This window comes from Phacochoerus africanus, chromosome 8, assembly GCF_016906955.1.
Source record: "Phacochoerus africanus isolate WHEZ1 chromosome 8, ROS_Pafr_v1, whole genome shotgun sequence".
Taxonomy (NCBI): Eukaryota; Metazoa; Chordata; class Mammalia; order Artiodactyla; family Suidae; genus Phacochoerus; species Phacochoerus africanus.
Genome location: NC_062551.1, coordinates 82451065 through 82464392, shown reverse-complemented (window position 1 = coordinate 82464392; position 13328 = coordinate 82451065). Strand labels below are relative to the sequence as shown.

At 44.5% G+C, this 13328-nt stretch overlaps 1 protein-coding gene across 1 annotated transcript in view; it reads left to right on the top strand.

The window, feature by feature from the left end:
* The window catches only part of RHCE (Rh blood group CcEe antigens), a 44305-nt gene extending 32386 nt beyond the window's left edge, over positions 1–11919 (top strand). The window contains exons 8-10 of the mRNA XM_047790416.1: positions 1854–1933; positions 5483–5556; positions 11723–11919. Coding sequence (XP_047646372.1) covers positions 1854–1933; positions 5483–5556; positions 11723–11749 — 181 coding nt within the window. The 3' untranslated portion in view covers positions 11750–11919. The remainder of the gene's footprint in view (positions 1–1853; positions 1934–5482; positions 5557–11722) is intronic.
* Positions 11920–13328: the final 1409 nt, after the last annotated feature.

Here is a 13328-nt window from a genome sequence, read left to right as displayed (position 1 = left end):
TTATAAGAAAGAGGGGGAAACAACTTTGGCCATAAGTTTGATCCTGTAATAAGTGAATGCTAAGTAAACAAATACAAAATCTAAGAAAACAGGAGTTCCCGTCGTGGCCCAGTGGTTAACGAATCCCACTAGGAACCATGAGGTTGCGGGTTCGAGCCCTGGCCTTGTTCAGTGGGTTAAGGATCCGGCGTTGCCGTGAGCTGTGGTGTAGGTTGCAGACGCGGCTCGGATCCTGCGTTGCTGTGGCTCTGGCGTAGGCCAGGGGCTACAGCTCCATTTGGACCCCTAGCCTGGGAACCTCCATATGCCATGGGAGCAGCCCTAGAAAAGGCAAAAAGACCAAAAAAAAAAAAAAAATCTAAGAAAACAAAGAATAGAGTTTCACTGTGTGAGTACAACACAATTCATTTATCCATTATTGATGAGCATTTGGGTCATTTCTAGTTTGGAGCTGTTATGAACATTCTAGTGTTGCTGCTATAACATTTTAGCCCTTTTCTTTTGAACATACAAATGCACTTCTGTTGAGTATGTGCCTAGGAGTGGAACTGTTGCCTCATAAAATATTCATCCGATCTGCTTCAGCGGATCCTCCCAGTTTTCCACTGGGGTTTGTGCAGTAGGACCTGAGAGTGCCCTTTAGCTCATACATTCTCTAACTCTCCCCCTTTCCCTTCTTTTTAATTTTAGCCATTTAGGTCTCAAACTCACTGTTTTAATTTTAATTTCCCTGATGACTAATTAAGTGAAATACTTTACATCTTCTTTTTTTTGGACATTTGAATACCTTCTCTTGTGAAATGTCTGTGTAATTCCTTTTGCCCATTTTTTTGTTGTGTGTTCTTTTTCTTATTGATTTGTAGGAATTCTTTAAATATTCTGGATCTAGATCCTTCATCAGATATATGTACTGCCAATAGCTTCACACATTTTGTGGGTTGTGTTTCACTTTTGTCTTCTGATAAACAAAAGTTCATTTTTATTTTTTATTTTTTGCTTTTTTTTTTTTAGAGCCGTACTCATGGCATATGGAAGTTCCCAGGCGAGGGGTCGAATCAGAGGTACAGCTGCCGGCCTTCACCACAGCCACAGCAACATGGGATCTGAGCTGCATCTGTGACCTACACCACAGCTCACAGCAATGCTGGATCCCCAACCCACTTAGCAAGGCCAGGGATCAAACCTGCATCCTCTTGGATACTAGCCAGATTTGTTTCCACTGAGCCATGATGGGAACTCCAGAAGTTCTTTATTTTAATATAGTTCAATTTATCATTTTTCTATGTTTAGCTCTTGTGTGTCCTGTTAAAGAAATTTTTGTCTCCTACTATGAGGTCGCGCAGATGTCCTCCAAGGACCACTTAATAGTTTAAAGTGAAGCCCTGGGTTGTCTCGAAGGGAGCGGACAGGGAAGTATGTTCAAGGGGGTGGGCCGGGGAGATGGGACTGATGGCCAAGATGTACTCCATCTTGCCCTGATAGAAAAACAAGCTTCAGCTTTAATTGCCTAGTGAGGAAACTCAGGACTCTGAGAGAGTAAGTGCCTAGGGTCACATAGCTAGTGACACAACTGGGACTCGAACTTGCATTTTCTGACTTGAGGGCTAGTTCATGATCCAGTGGGGTCTGAAAACTAAAGTAAGCCAAAGAGCTTCTTGAAATCCCCTCCTTCTGCACCTCCGCATGGCTTTGTGGGAGAATGACAGGAGAATGGACCCCCTGGGGAGGGGACATGTGTTCTCCCGTGGCCCTTCCCTGATAACATCGCTATTGATGCAAACAGTCCTTTTTGTCCCCAATGTCCTCTGCAGCCTGATGCCCAAATGTGACCACCTCTACTCTATCATTTCTAGGATCGGCTACCAGATACTCACTGACCTCGGGGTGCTCAGCTTCGTCATCGTTATGGGTGTGGCATTTGGTCTTCTGACAGGTCAGTGTGAGACCACCCTTCCTCCACCACTGTCCCTGGCACAGGGTCTCCCCTAGAGTGCACCTGCCTCATGCCTGGACATGTGTGCACCCCTTCCCTTCCCCATGAACCCACCCCCTCAGCTCCAGTCAAATAAAGCAAAGGACTTAAACCTTGACTAAAAAGTAAATGAATGAAGAATCACAACATGTCATAGTCGGTAAGGCCCTCAGAGGTCACCTGTGAGGGTATTGCAGCCTCCTGAGACCAGGGCTAGTGATTTTGCCAAATGTTATACAGCGGACCAAGGAAACCTTATGCTACAGAGCTTACCTTTTACTCCCTGAGAACACCTGCAATACTATTTTGTTCAGCAAATATTTGTTCAATATCTCCTATGAGCCAGGCATTATTCTTAGGCACGTGGGATACAGGATGAGCAGACCAAATTCCTTGGCCTCATCGAGTTGACATTCTAGATGGGGAGGGGGCTTTTGCTATAAAGAGACAAACAAATACACACAACATCAGATGGTGATAAGCACTATGAAGAGAAATAAATCAGGGTAGGGGAACACAGAGTCCTTGTGAGGGTAGGGTGCTCTTTTAGAAAGGTTGTAAGGGAAAGCCTATCTAAGAAGCGGACCTTTAAGCGAGGATTTGAAAGCAGAGATGGAGACATACCATGTGCTTATTTGAGAAAAGAACATTCCAGGAAAAGGGGCAGCAAATGCAAAGGCACTGAGGCAGGAGCAAGCTTTGCATGTTCGGGGAACAGCAAGGATGTTAGTGTGGGTGATGTGGGGGGTGTGAGGGGAGAGTGATGGGGGCTGAGGACAGAGGGGCAGCAAGGAGCCAGATGATTCTGAGAGATGGGAAGCCCATTAGAGATCCATAAACAGAGGACCGAGGTATGTTTTTGCTTCTGCAATATGATGGAACAGCAAAGAATCTTGGGCAGATACCAATTTGTCCGTCTTACACGCTGGGGTGAAAATGTGCATTCGATTCAGAACTGTTCACTGTTAGTCTACATGCAAACCGCTTTTATTGGTTGGATGCTCCTATATTGGGGTCCTAAGCAGGGAGTGAATGCCAAATAAGACACAAACTAGCATAAGTGGACAACAGGGGTTATATGACATTGGGCATGTCACTTTACTCTCTCTGGGCATTGGCTGGCTTCTCTGGAAAATGAAACGGCCATGGTAACTAATCATTTGGCATCCTTTCAGCTCTAAAACACCTACTTTTTGTATTTCAAAATGAACTGAGTATCCCGTATTTTGTCTGGCAATCCCACCCCTGGGCGTTCACACAGTTCCCCACTGTCACTGGTGTGGCCAAAGTGACATGGACTTGCACTGGCTTTTAAGCACCTGGGAGGACTTCCCAGGCTTTACTGAGGTTAAGAAAGAGAGGAATTCCTGTTGTGGTTCAGCAGGTTAAGAACCCAACTAGTATCCATGAGGACTCAGGTTCAATCCCCGGCCTTGCTCAGTGGGTTAAGGGTCTGGCATTGCCATGAGCTGTGGTATAGGTCACAGATGCAGCTCAGATCTGGCATTGCTGTGGCTGTGGTGTAGGCTGGCAGCCGCAGCTCCAATTCGACCCCTCGCCTGGCAACTTCCACATGCTGCAGGTGTGGCCCTAAAAAGCAAAAAAAAAAAAAAAAAAATTTGGATAATGGGAAGTGTAAGAGGCCTCCAAGTGGCCAAGATGGCACCAAATTGACCCTCTAAAACCAAGCATTTTACTTGTTAAGAGACCTCTTACTGCGGAGCCTGTCTATATTACCTAAGTATTTAAGAAACACTCTTATCAGGCATGATTTTGGGGTTTCTCCGTTCGGGCAGATTAGAAATAGAAGATCAGAGGAGGATAGGTTTCTAGAGGTAGGGCACACTGGTAGGAGTCAGACATGAAAGCAGAGCGCCTAAGAGGAGAAAAGGAATTCTTTTTTTTTTTTTTTTTGGTCTTTTTGCCTTTTTCTAGGGCCGCTTCCCGCGGCATATGGAGGTTCCCAGGCTAGGGGTCCAATCCGAGCTGTAGCCACCGGCCTACACCACAGCCACAGGAATGCCAGACATAAGCCGGGTCTGCAACCTATACCATAGCTCATGGCAATGCCGGATCCCTAACCCACTGAGCAAGGCCAGGGATTGAACCGGCAACCACATGGTTCCTGCTCAGATTGATTGACCACTGCGCCACGATGGGAACTCCAAGAAAAGGAATTCTTAAAACCAGACACAAGAACATGAGAAGCCTTGGCTGCTGGAGAACAGGCCCATGACCCTCAGAAGCTGTGGCCCTTTTGCACGTTACACAGCACATTTCTGGAAACAGTTCTAATGTAAAAAACAAACAATCTTCTAAGTGTGTTCAGAGTTGTCTCATAAGACAAGAAAATATAATACATTTTGGATAGATTTTCATAAGCCTCAACTATCTGGAAAATAGATGTAGGTGATAAAGATAATTTCTGAGTAATTCTAGCTCAATGCGTTGTGCTGATGGCACTCTCCATGCCAACATTAGTTAAAGGCATGCACTATAAAAGGAAAATATGAATCAGCACACACCTACTCTTGTTCATCTTACTATTTAATACACTGAGGCTGATCATCATTAAAAATACACAGATAGGCATTCTCATTGTGGCTCAGCAGAAACGAACCTGACCAGTATCCACAAAGACATGGGTTTGATCCCTGGCCTCACTCAGTGAGTTAAGGATCCTGCATTGCCGTGAGCTGTGGTGTAGGTCGCAGACACAGCTCGGCTCTTGCATTGCTGTGACTGTGGCAAAGGCTGACATCTGCAGCTCCGATTAGACACCTAATCCAGAAACTTCCACATGCCACAGGTGTGGCCCTAAAAAGACAAAAAATAAAAACAAACAAACAAAAAACCCAAAAACAAAAACACAGCTAAATCTCTCAATGGCATTTACCTGCTTCATGGGAAAGGTTAGGCACTAATTTATGTACCAGAAATTCAGCAGACTTTGAGCAGCTGAAAGAATGTATAGGGGCCAAGTGCCCTGGGCAGGGGCAGGATGGATGAAAAGAACAGGTGCAGAAGCAAGTTGTTATAATCTACTTTCCTAACAAGTGGAATCTTGAGCTGAGGTCACTGGGACTTTATTGGAGCCAGTGAGGATGGACCGAAGGGGCGGCCAATTTGAGTTGCTTTCCATGGTAGCTCTTGCGTTTTAAATGGATCTGCTTTTAAGTAGGACACCATCCAATGGACCCCTTCTATTCCATCTTGAACCACTTGGCCATCCTGACAGCCAGACCCCTTCTATTCCATCTCAGGAAGCATACCTCTCTGTGTAATTTAAATCCGTCGAATGTAATTGCTCTTGCCAGTTCCTTTTGAAAGATGTCTAGAGAATTAATTAAGCTGGTCCAGGAAGGGCAGTGCTTCAATTTGTCTATCTCCTGGTTGGGGAAGAAAAAAGGGTTTCTGTTGAGATACCGGAGTTGACTGATATTTTGATTGATTTTGAGAGAGCAAATGCAATGCTCTAAATGTGTAACATATAATTGTGAATTTCAATAGGTTTTCTCTTAAACTTGAATTGGTGGAAACCACCTTCTGTGACTAACTACTTTAATGACCAAACCTTCTGGAAGGTAAGATTTTTAACCTATTAATGTCATAGATTTTGAGTGAAGGAAGTTAAAAAGATAGCTGGGTGTATATATTAACTTGGTGTTTACGAGGCTAAAGTAAAAAACAAATGAAAATTAAAGTGTTGGAAGAGAAGCAAATCCATGGTGTGTGTGTGTGTGTGTGCGTGTGTGTGTGTGTGTTGGTGGGGGAGAGAATAAAGGTTCCCATTGCTCTGGTGCCTTGGAATACTGATGATCAGGGGTTCGAGGACGGACTCACTGGCCACATGTCTCCTCCTGTCTGGAGCCACCAAAGTAAGCAATTGTTTGATGGGAAGGTGACAGAATCCTGCAGTGCAAGGACTGCAGGGGCCAGCGAGTCCAGTCCCCTCATTTGATTGACCTCCAAGTGGAGCCATGACTGGCCAAGTTCTCACAGGGAGTGAGTGGCAGAGCCGAATAAGTTACAGCTAGTGGACACGAGAGGACTTGCTGTCTAATGGCTCAGGGCATATATTCACGGGACATAAAGCTCAAAGAACTCAGCAGCTGCTGAGGGCCCGTCTGAAGTTGCGATGTTTGTTGCCATGACTGGGCTGGAAAGAAGGTCAAGGCTTTTTCCTTGAGACCCCACTGCCCTCCTCCCTTTGACCTACACTCATAAATTGCAAAGCTCTCTGATGTGTGTGACCTTAGGTAATCTTCCAGTTGATGCTGAGGTTGGCTGGGTGAGCAGAGATGGATATTGCCAAGTTATAAATGGGAAGTGGGAGTTCCCATTGTGGCACAGCAGAAATGAATCTGACTAGTATCCACGAGGAGGCAGGTTCGATACCTAGCCTCACTCAGTGGGTTGGGGATCTGGCGTTGCCATGAGCTGTGGTGTAGGCCAGCAGCCGTAGCTCCAATTTGACCCCTAGCCTGGGAACTTCCATATGCCAAGGGTGCAGCCTTAAAAAGCAAAATAAATTAATTAATAAATAAATAGGAAGTGGGAGCTGACAGAGGGCAGGCTAAGGCCCAGCATCATACCCTTGGAATGGAAGAGATAAGACTGGGAACCAGGCCTTTTGAGTCCCAGGCCCATCCTTTCTCCATCCAGCAGGCCAGGATACTGACAGCCAATAGGACAGAGGACCAGCCTTATTAGGGGCCTCGGCATTAGTGTCTGTAGAGGCCAAACAGAACCTATGGAGAAAACCCACCTCTTCTCCTGTACCTTCGTGTCTGTGCTCTTTCCTCCTTTTCCTCTTGAAACAGAGGAGGTATACTTGACCATGAACTGCACATATTGAAAGCATACGATTTGATACATTCAAACTTTTTTTTTTTTTGGTCTTTTTGCCTTTTCTAGGGCTGCTCCCGCAGCATATGGAGGTTCCCAGGCTATGCCACAGCCACAGCAACGGTGGATCCGAGCTGCGTCTGCAACCCACACCACAGCTCACGGCAACGCCGGATCCTTAACCCACTGAGCAAGGGCAGGGATCGAACCTGCAACCTCACTGTTCCTAGTCGGATTCATTAACCACTGCACCATGACAGGAACTCCACATTTAAACATATTGATACACTCCTGAAACCATGACCATAATAAAGGTAAGAACATCTCTATCCAAACATTTCCTGGTGCCGCTTTGAAATTGCTCTCTCCCTATTCCACCAGCTTCCGTTCCCAGGTGACCACTGAACTGCTTTCTGTCCCATAGGTTAGCTTACATTTTCTATAATTTTATATCAGGTGGAACCACATGGCATGTACTCTTCTTCGTCTGGCTTCCTTTACTCAGCGTCATTATCCTGGGAGTCCCCCACGTGGTTGTGTATAAATCTGCCTCTTCTTGCACCAGCTTCTCTCTACAGCCCTTGGCTTCTCCCATTAGCCAGTCTCCCTGGTGCCCTGCAGGTGTTCTTGCCTCTTTAGCAGAAGCCAGGGTTATCTAGGGAAAGGACTCAGAAAACTAATTTAAACCCATCCATTTGGTCCGCAAGTATTTATTGAGCAACTATTGTATGCCAAACAGTCTGCTAATTAACCAGAGAAATCACAGATAGGACAAAAAGATCCAGCTCAGTTATCTGAGTTGTAGTGAATTCTCGCTGAATAAATGAGGGAAACCTGAGGAACCGCACCTTACACTAGCCCTGCAGCAGCAGATGAAATGGAGCAAGAAGACCCCAATTAGAGTGACCGCTCGGCAAGGTATGATGTAGGCAAGTCCCGTGACCTCTCTCGCTGGTGAAATAGGAACAGTAAGCTTCGTCCTACCTCGCTGGGTTGTTTTGGAGATCATATGAAATCCTCATGTCCGTAACTACATTCTATAACATGCAAACCAGCACGTGAAAGTGAAAGGTTATCACTAGGGGGTTAGACACCCACAAATGAATATGCAAGCCTGCTGCCCGCTAGCTGTTGTTTATTGCAAGCCTCCTGTTCCTGATTTTGTGCTGGGTGCTTTTCGACATTATCTTATTTTATCCTCACAAAATCCCTGTGTGAGGGTAAGTATCCCCAGCTGAAGATGAGTCATTTGTCCAAGATGACAAGGCTACTAAATGGAACAGAAGAAATTTGAATTGAATTGGTGTCTGTTTGGCTCCAAAGACACAGCAAGTATGTATGCATTGTGGGCAGCCGGAGAACTGTAATTTTTCCCCTAATCTTCTGAGATATACGTATGTGTATTTTTTTTTTTTATTGTTGATTAGAACCATTTTTTCAGCAGTATAGCACTTACAGCTTGCACTTGAAAAGCAAGAATACAAATTTCCAAAGTTGGAGCTCCTGTCGTGGTGCAGCGGAAACAATCCATGAACCATGGATTGGAACCATGAGGTTGCAGGTTCAATCCCTGGCCTCGATCAGTGGGTTAAGGATCAGGCGTTGCCATGAGCTGTGGCGTAGGTTGCAGACCCAGCTTGGATCTGGCATTGCTGCGGCTGTGGTGTAAGCTGGAGGCTATAGCTCCGATTAGACCTCTAGCCTAGGAATCTCCGTATGCCATGGGGACTGCCCTAAAGACAAAAAGATAAATTTCCAAAGCTGATAAATCCAGGGGTGACTTTTTTTTTTTTTTTTTTTTGGTAAACCATGCAAAAGACATTTTATTTTTTATTTATTTTCTTTAGGGCCACACTTGAGGCATATGGAAGTTCCTGGGCTAGGGGTTGAATTGGAGCTGTAGTTGCCAGCCTACATCACAGCAACAGCAATGTCAGATCTGAGCTGCGTCTGCAAACTACACCACAGCTCACAGCAACATCAGCTCTTTAACCTACTGAGCCAGGTCAGGGATCGAACCCGCAACCTCATAGTCCCTGGTCGGATTCATTAACCACTGAGCCATGACAGGAACTCCCACAAAAGACATTTTAAACACTATTGAATGCCCTTCTATACATCCTAGAATGAGACCACCGGAGGTTGGAAGGGGCATTCCTTTACCTGTTGCCCAGACCAGGCCCAGCATTTGGAGGGATGGGGGCACTCAGCACCCCCAAGGGCACCCATCGCATCCTTGGATGATTCTATTAAGACAGACTCATTCATTCACTAATTCCATAAATACAATGTCTAGTATGTGACAGACATTGTACGAGGAGCTGGAGAGACAAATCTAAATAAAATACAGTTCTAGGTCTTAAGGAGCTGCGGATACTAGTCCTTTATCTTCCTGTAAATTACAATGATCCTAACCCAGACACCTATTTACCAAAATCCAATTTATAATACAATTTTTCATATGCCTTCTGCCTTCACTAAAAGAATAAATTCTTGGCATTCCCTGGTGGCTCAGTGGGTTAAGGATCAGACATTGTCACTAGGCTCTGACAGTGGCTTGGGTTGCTGCTGTGGTGCTCCTGGCCCAGGAATTTCTGCATGCCATGAGTGTGGCCAAAAGAAAAAAGAATAAATTTTTTCAATTTTTATTTTCAATTTAATAAACCATGGATTTTATTTCATGCTTTCCAAGGCATAAGGACCCACTGACACCCACTTATTAAAATTAATCCCACAGTTCACCTTTGTGGAAAAAGTTACTTTTTTTGCAAGTCTCCTGTGGACAAGCCCCTGTTTGCGTATTGCATGGATATGAACAGAGACTGGAGGTCTCACCACGGCGGAGGACTGGATTTTTACCTGTGCACAGCTCTATCTATTTATTACTAAAATAGTAATCCTGGAGTTCTCCTTGTAACTCAGCAGAAACGAACCTGACTAGTATCCATGAGGATGCAGGTTTGATCCCTGGCCCCACTTAGTGAGTTAAAGATCTGGCGATGCCATGAGCTGTGGTGGAGGTCGCAGACACCGCTTGGATTCCGAGTTGCTGTGGCTGTGGTGTAGGCTGACATCTGCAGCTCCAATTTGATCCCTAGCCTGGGAACATCCATATGCTGCAGATGTGGCCCTAAAAAGACAATAATAATAATAATAATAATAATAATAATAACCCCGGCAGTGCTGGCAGTGGCTACCAGAGGATTAGAGGAGGGAGAGGGCATGAGTTTAGTGAGGTCAGGGAAAGTGGAACTTGGAGTTGTGTTGGATTTGGCTAAATGACAGGAAGTGAAAGACATTCCAAGAAAGGGCAGGATTGTGGGCAAGAGCTGAAATGTGAAGCAACTGGCTCAGGGGCGAGGTGGTGAGGACCAGGACGAACAGTGGAGAACCACTTGAATCGTCCTTCATGCAATGGGAAGCTCCTAAGGTTTAAGTGGGGAAATGGTGCCATGAACTGAATGTTCTAGGGGTGAGTGGTGATAAGATTAAGTACAGAGGATGAATTCTGAACTGCCTACAATATACTCAAGGTCCCTCATTGCTTTCTGAACAAGCATTCACTGTTTGTTTTTAAAACGATTGTATTGCCAAGAAATATAAACACTACTACTGTTTTGGCACAAAAACATGACAGGATGTGTTGAGTCCCTCTTGCTGTTTTATGCAAAACAGCAGAGCCTTGTCACACTGGTATCACCCCTGCTTCTGATTTAAAATAAATGTTCTAGACACACAGTAAGGGTCCAACAAATGCTCGTTCAATCAAAAAAATGAAGAGAGCTGGTTTTTAAAGTGAAGTAGGAAGACAAATCTGGAGCCTGCTGAGTCCTCCTGTCTGGGAGAAGCCCCATAAAAAGAACCTTGTCTGGGAGGCAGATCTGAATTGAGCCCTAGTTCACCCACTGGTGGGTGCCCTCAAGCAAGTCACTTTACCTCTAGGGGGTGGAGGGGGGCTCAGTTTCTTCATTTGTGACATGAGGTCAAATTCAACGTTCTGGAGTCAGACAGATCTGGCTCTTAGCACCCCTAGCTCTGTGATCTAGAACTTCAGTCTCCCCACCTCTGGAAATGAAGATAAATATGTCACTAAATTGGAAGAATTTAAAGGAGATAATGTGTGTGAAATGTTAGCACATTGGTCCATAGAAAATACCCCATAAATGTTAGCCACTCTGACTTCCAATTCTAGAATTCTGGGATCCAAGGCTACTCAACATGCAGTGATGCTGTATGGCAGGATGGAACAGGGCACAGCCAAAGAAATGAGCATCTATTTATTTAGCTTGCAGAAGAGATACCCAAGGGAGACCTAAGAACAATCTTCAAATGCTTGGCTGTCATGTAGAAGAGGGAAAATATTCTTTCCTGTGCTTCTCCAAAGGATTTAACTGGGCCCAGTGAGCAATGCCATATAAATTGCTGACAATTTAGACCGTCTGCAAAATGGAATGAACTACTTCATATGGCAGTGAGTCTCCTGTCCCTGGTGGTATTCAAACAAAATCGACCTGTCAATGATCCATGTATAAAGCTATATGAAATGAGACCTAAGAGACGTTTCCATTTATATTTTTTAAACTTTTTAAAAAGAATTCAAGATTTACTTTAAAACTTTTTTTTTTCTCGGCTGCACCTGAAGCATACGGAAGTTCCTGGGCCAGAGATCCAACCCATACCATAGCAGTGACCAGAGCCACAGCAGTGACAATGCCAGAGCCTTAACCACTAAGCCACCAGGGAACTCTGCAATTTAGATTTAATGAAAGAACCTCTAAGGCCTTGGTGATGAAACATTTGGGCAACATAAGTTTCAAAAGATCAAACCAGAATCAATATGTGTACAATTTTAAGAGTGTTAACGGTTCATCTGTAATAAAAATGTTTGCTTTCCTTTTACAGTTTCCACATTTGGCTGCTGGATATTAAGCAAAAGCATCCAAGAAAAAACAAGCCCTGTTTGAAAACAAGACAACTTCTTTCCCTGCTGCCCGCTATTTTTTGTGTGTGACAAATACTCATTAAGCCAAGTCTCCTTGTGTACAATGAAACAAGGTCAGAGACAGATTGATGTGAGAAATAAAAGACTAAAACCTTAAGTGATAATTTTATAATAATTTTAAATAATTATGTTTGGCTTCCTTAAAGATGACACAATCAATATTTTCTTAGGTGCAGACACATAATTAAGGTTTTGGTTCAATTTTATTGACAATTCCTAGATTCTCTCTTGTGCTTAATAAAGGATTAAGCTGCCCAGTTAACTTGTCTGCATCCACAGAGCACATGATATAAAAGACGGAAAAATTCATAACTCACTCATATTTAGTTCCTGCGGACACTATGCTTTTATTCCACTGGTTTCACAAGGTAGTTCTTATCCCCTGAACACATCTCGAATTTAACTGTGGGGAAGACATTTGTGGTCAACTGTGGAGATATATTGCCTCGAGATTTTTTGGTTTTCGGGGTTTTTTATTCTTTAGCCATATCCACAGCATAGGGACGTTCCTGGACCAGGGACTGAACCCGAGCTGCAGCTGTGACCTGTGCCACGGCTGCAGCAGTTACCCATCCTTAACCCACTGTGTGGGCCAGGGATTGAACCTGCACCTCAACAATGACCTGAGCCACTGCAGAGACAAGGCTGGATCGTTAACCTGCTGTGCCACAGCAGGAATGCCAAGATTTTAAAACGAAAGAAACATTTAAAAAATGACCTCAAGGTCATTTTCTGTGACCTTGAGGGAATCATTTACCTTTCCACGGTCTAGGTTTCCTTATCTGTCAAAAGAGAAGGTAGGACTTCAACCCCTAAGATCTCCTCCAATTCCTACAACCTATGGATCTGAACACTCACCGTGAGCGATTTACTGCGAGAGAACAAAACAGAGTCATTTCTTGATGACCAGGCAACATTCAAAATGTACATCTTGGGAGAAAACTTGGCTGACACAGAAAAAGTACCCCAATTTCAACCACCTAAGGGCTATTCGGTGTTTAATGAATGGCTGATTGCAGCAAGTTTTATGAAAGAAAACACTTCAAGATGTGGTTCTGAAGAACACATATTCCACAGTCAGTCAGTTCATTAAAGAAAAAAGAAATTCCCATTTTGCCAAAGTGGGGAGCCTGGGAGATAAGAGAATTCCAAAGAGAAACAGACCAAGAGGATTCCCAGTTGTTGACGTCTGCAATCACAAGGGAACTCTTGGGTCTACCTCGAGCTTTGTGGATCAGTACAGGGATACAATGAAACATGGAATCCAGTTTGTTATCAAGCCAACAACAAAAGAATTAGTCACCTGAGCAAAAACCAGTGTCAAGTCCCTTTCCTCTTCCTCTTTCCTCCCACGGTGGCTGTGGGGTGGCTGTTAGTGCCCCACCAGGACCGGCTGTCACAGCTGAGTTATTACCACTCTTCCCCCTGCCTCTAATCAGTGGCACTGGAGGGACATTTTTGAGGAGACTGGTGGCTGGATCCTGGGGCTTCCTCTTTCAACATGTT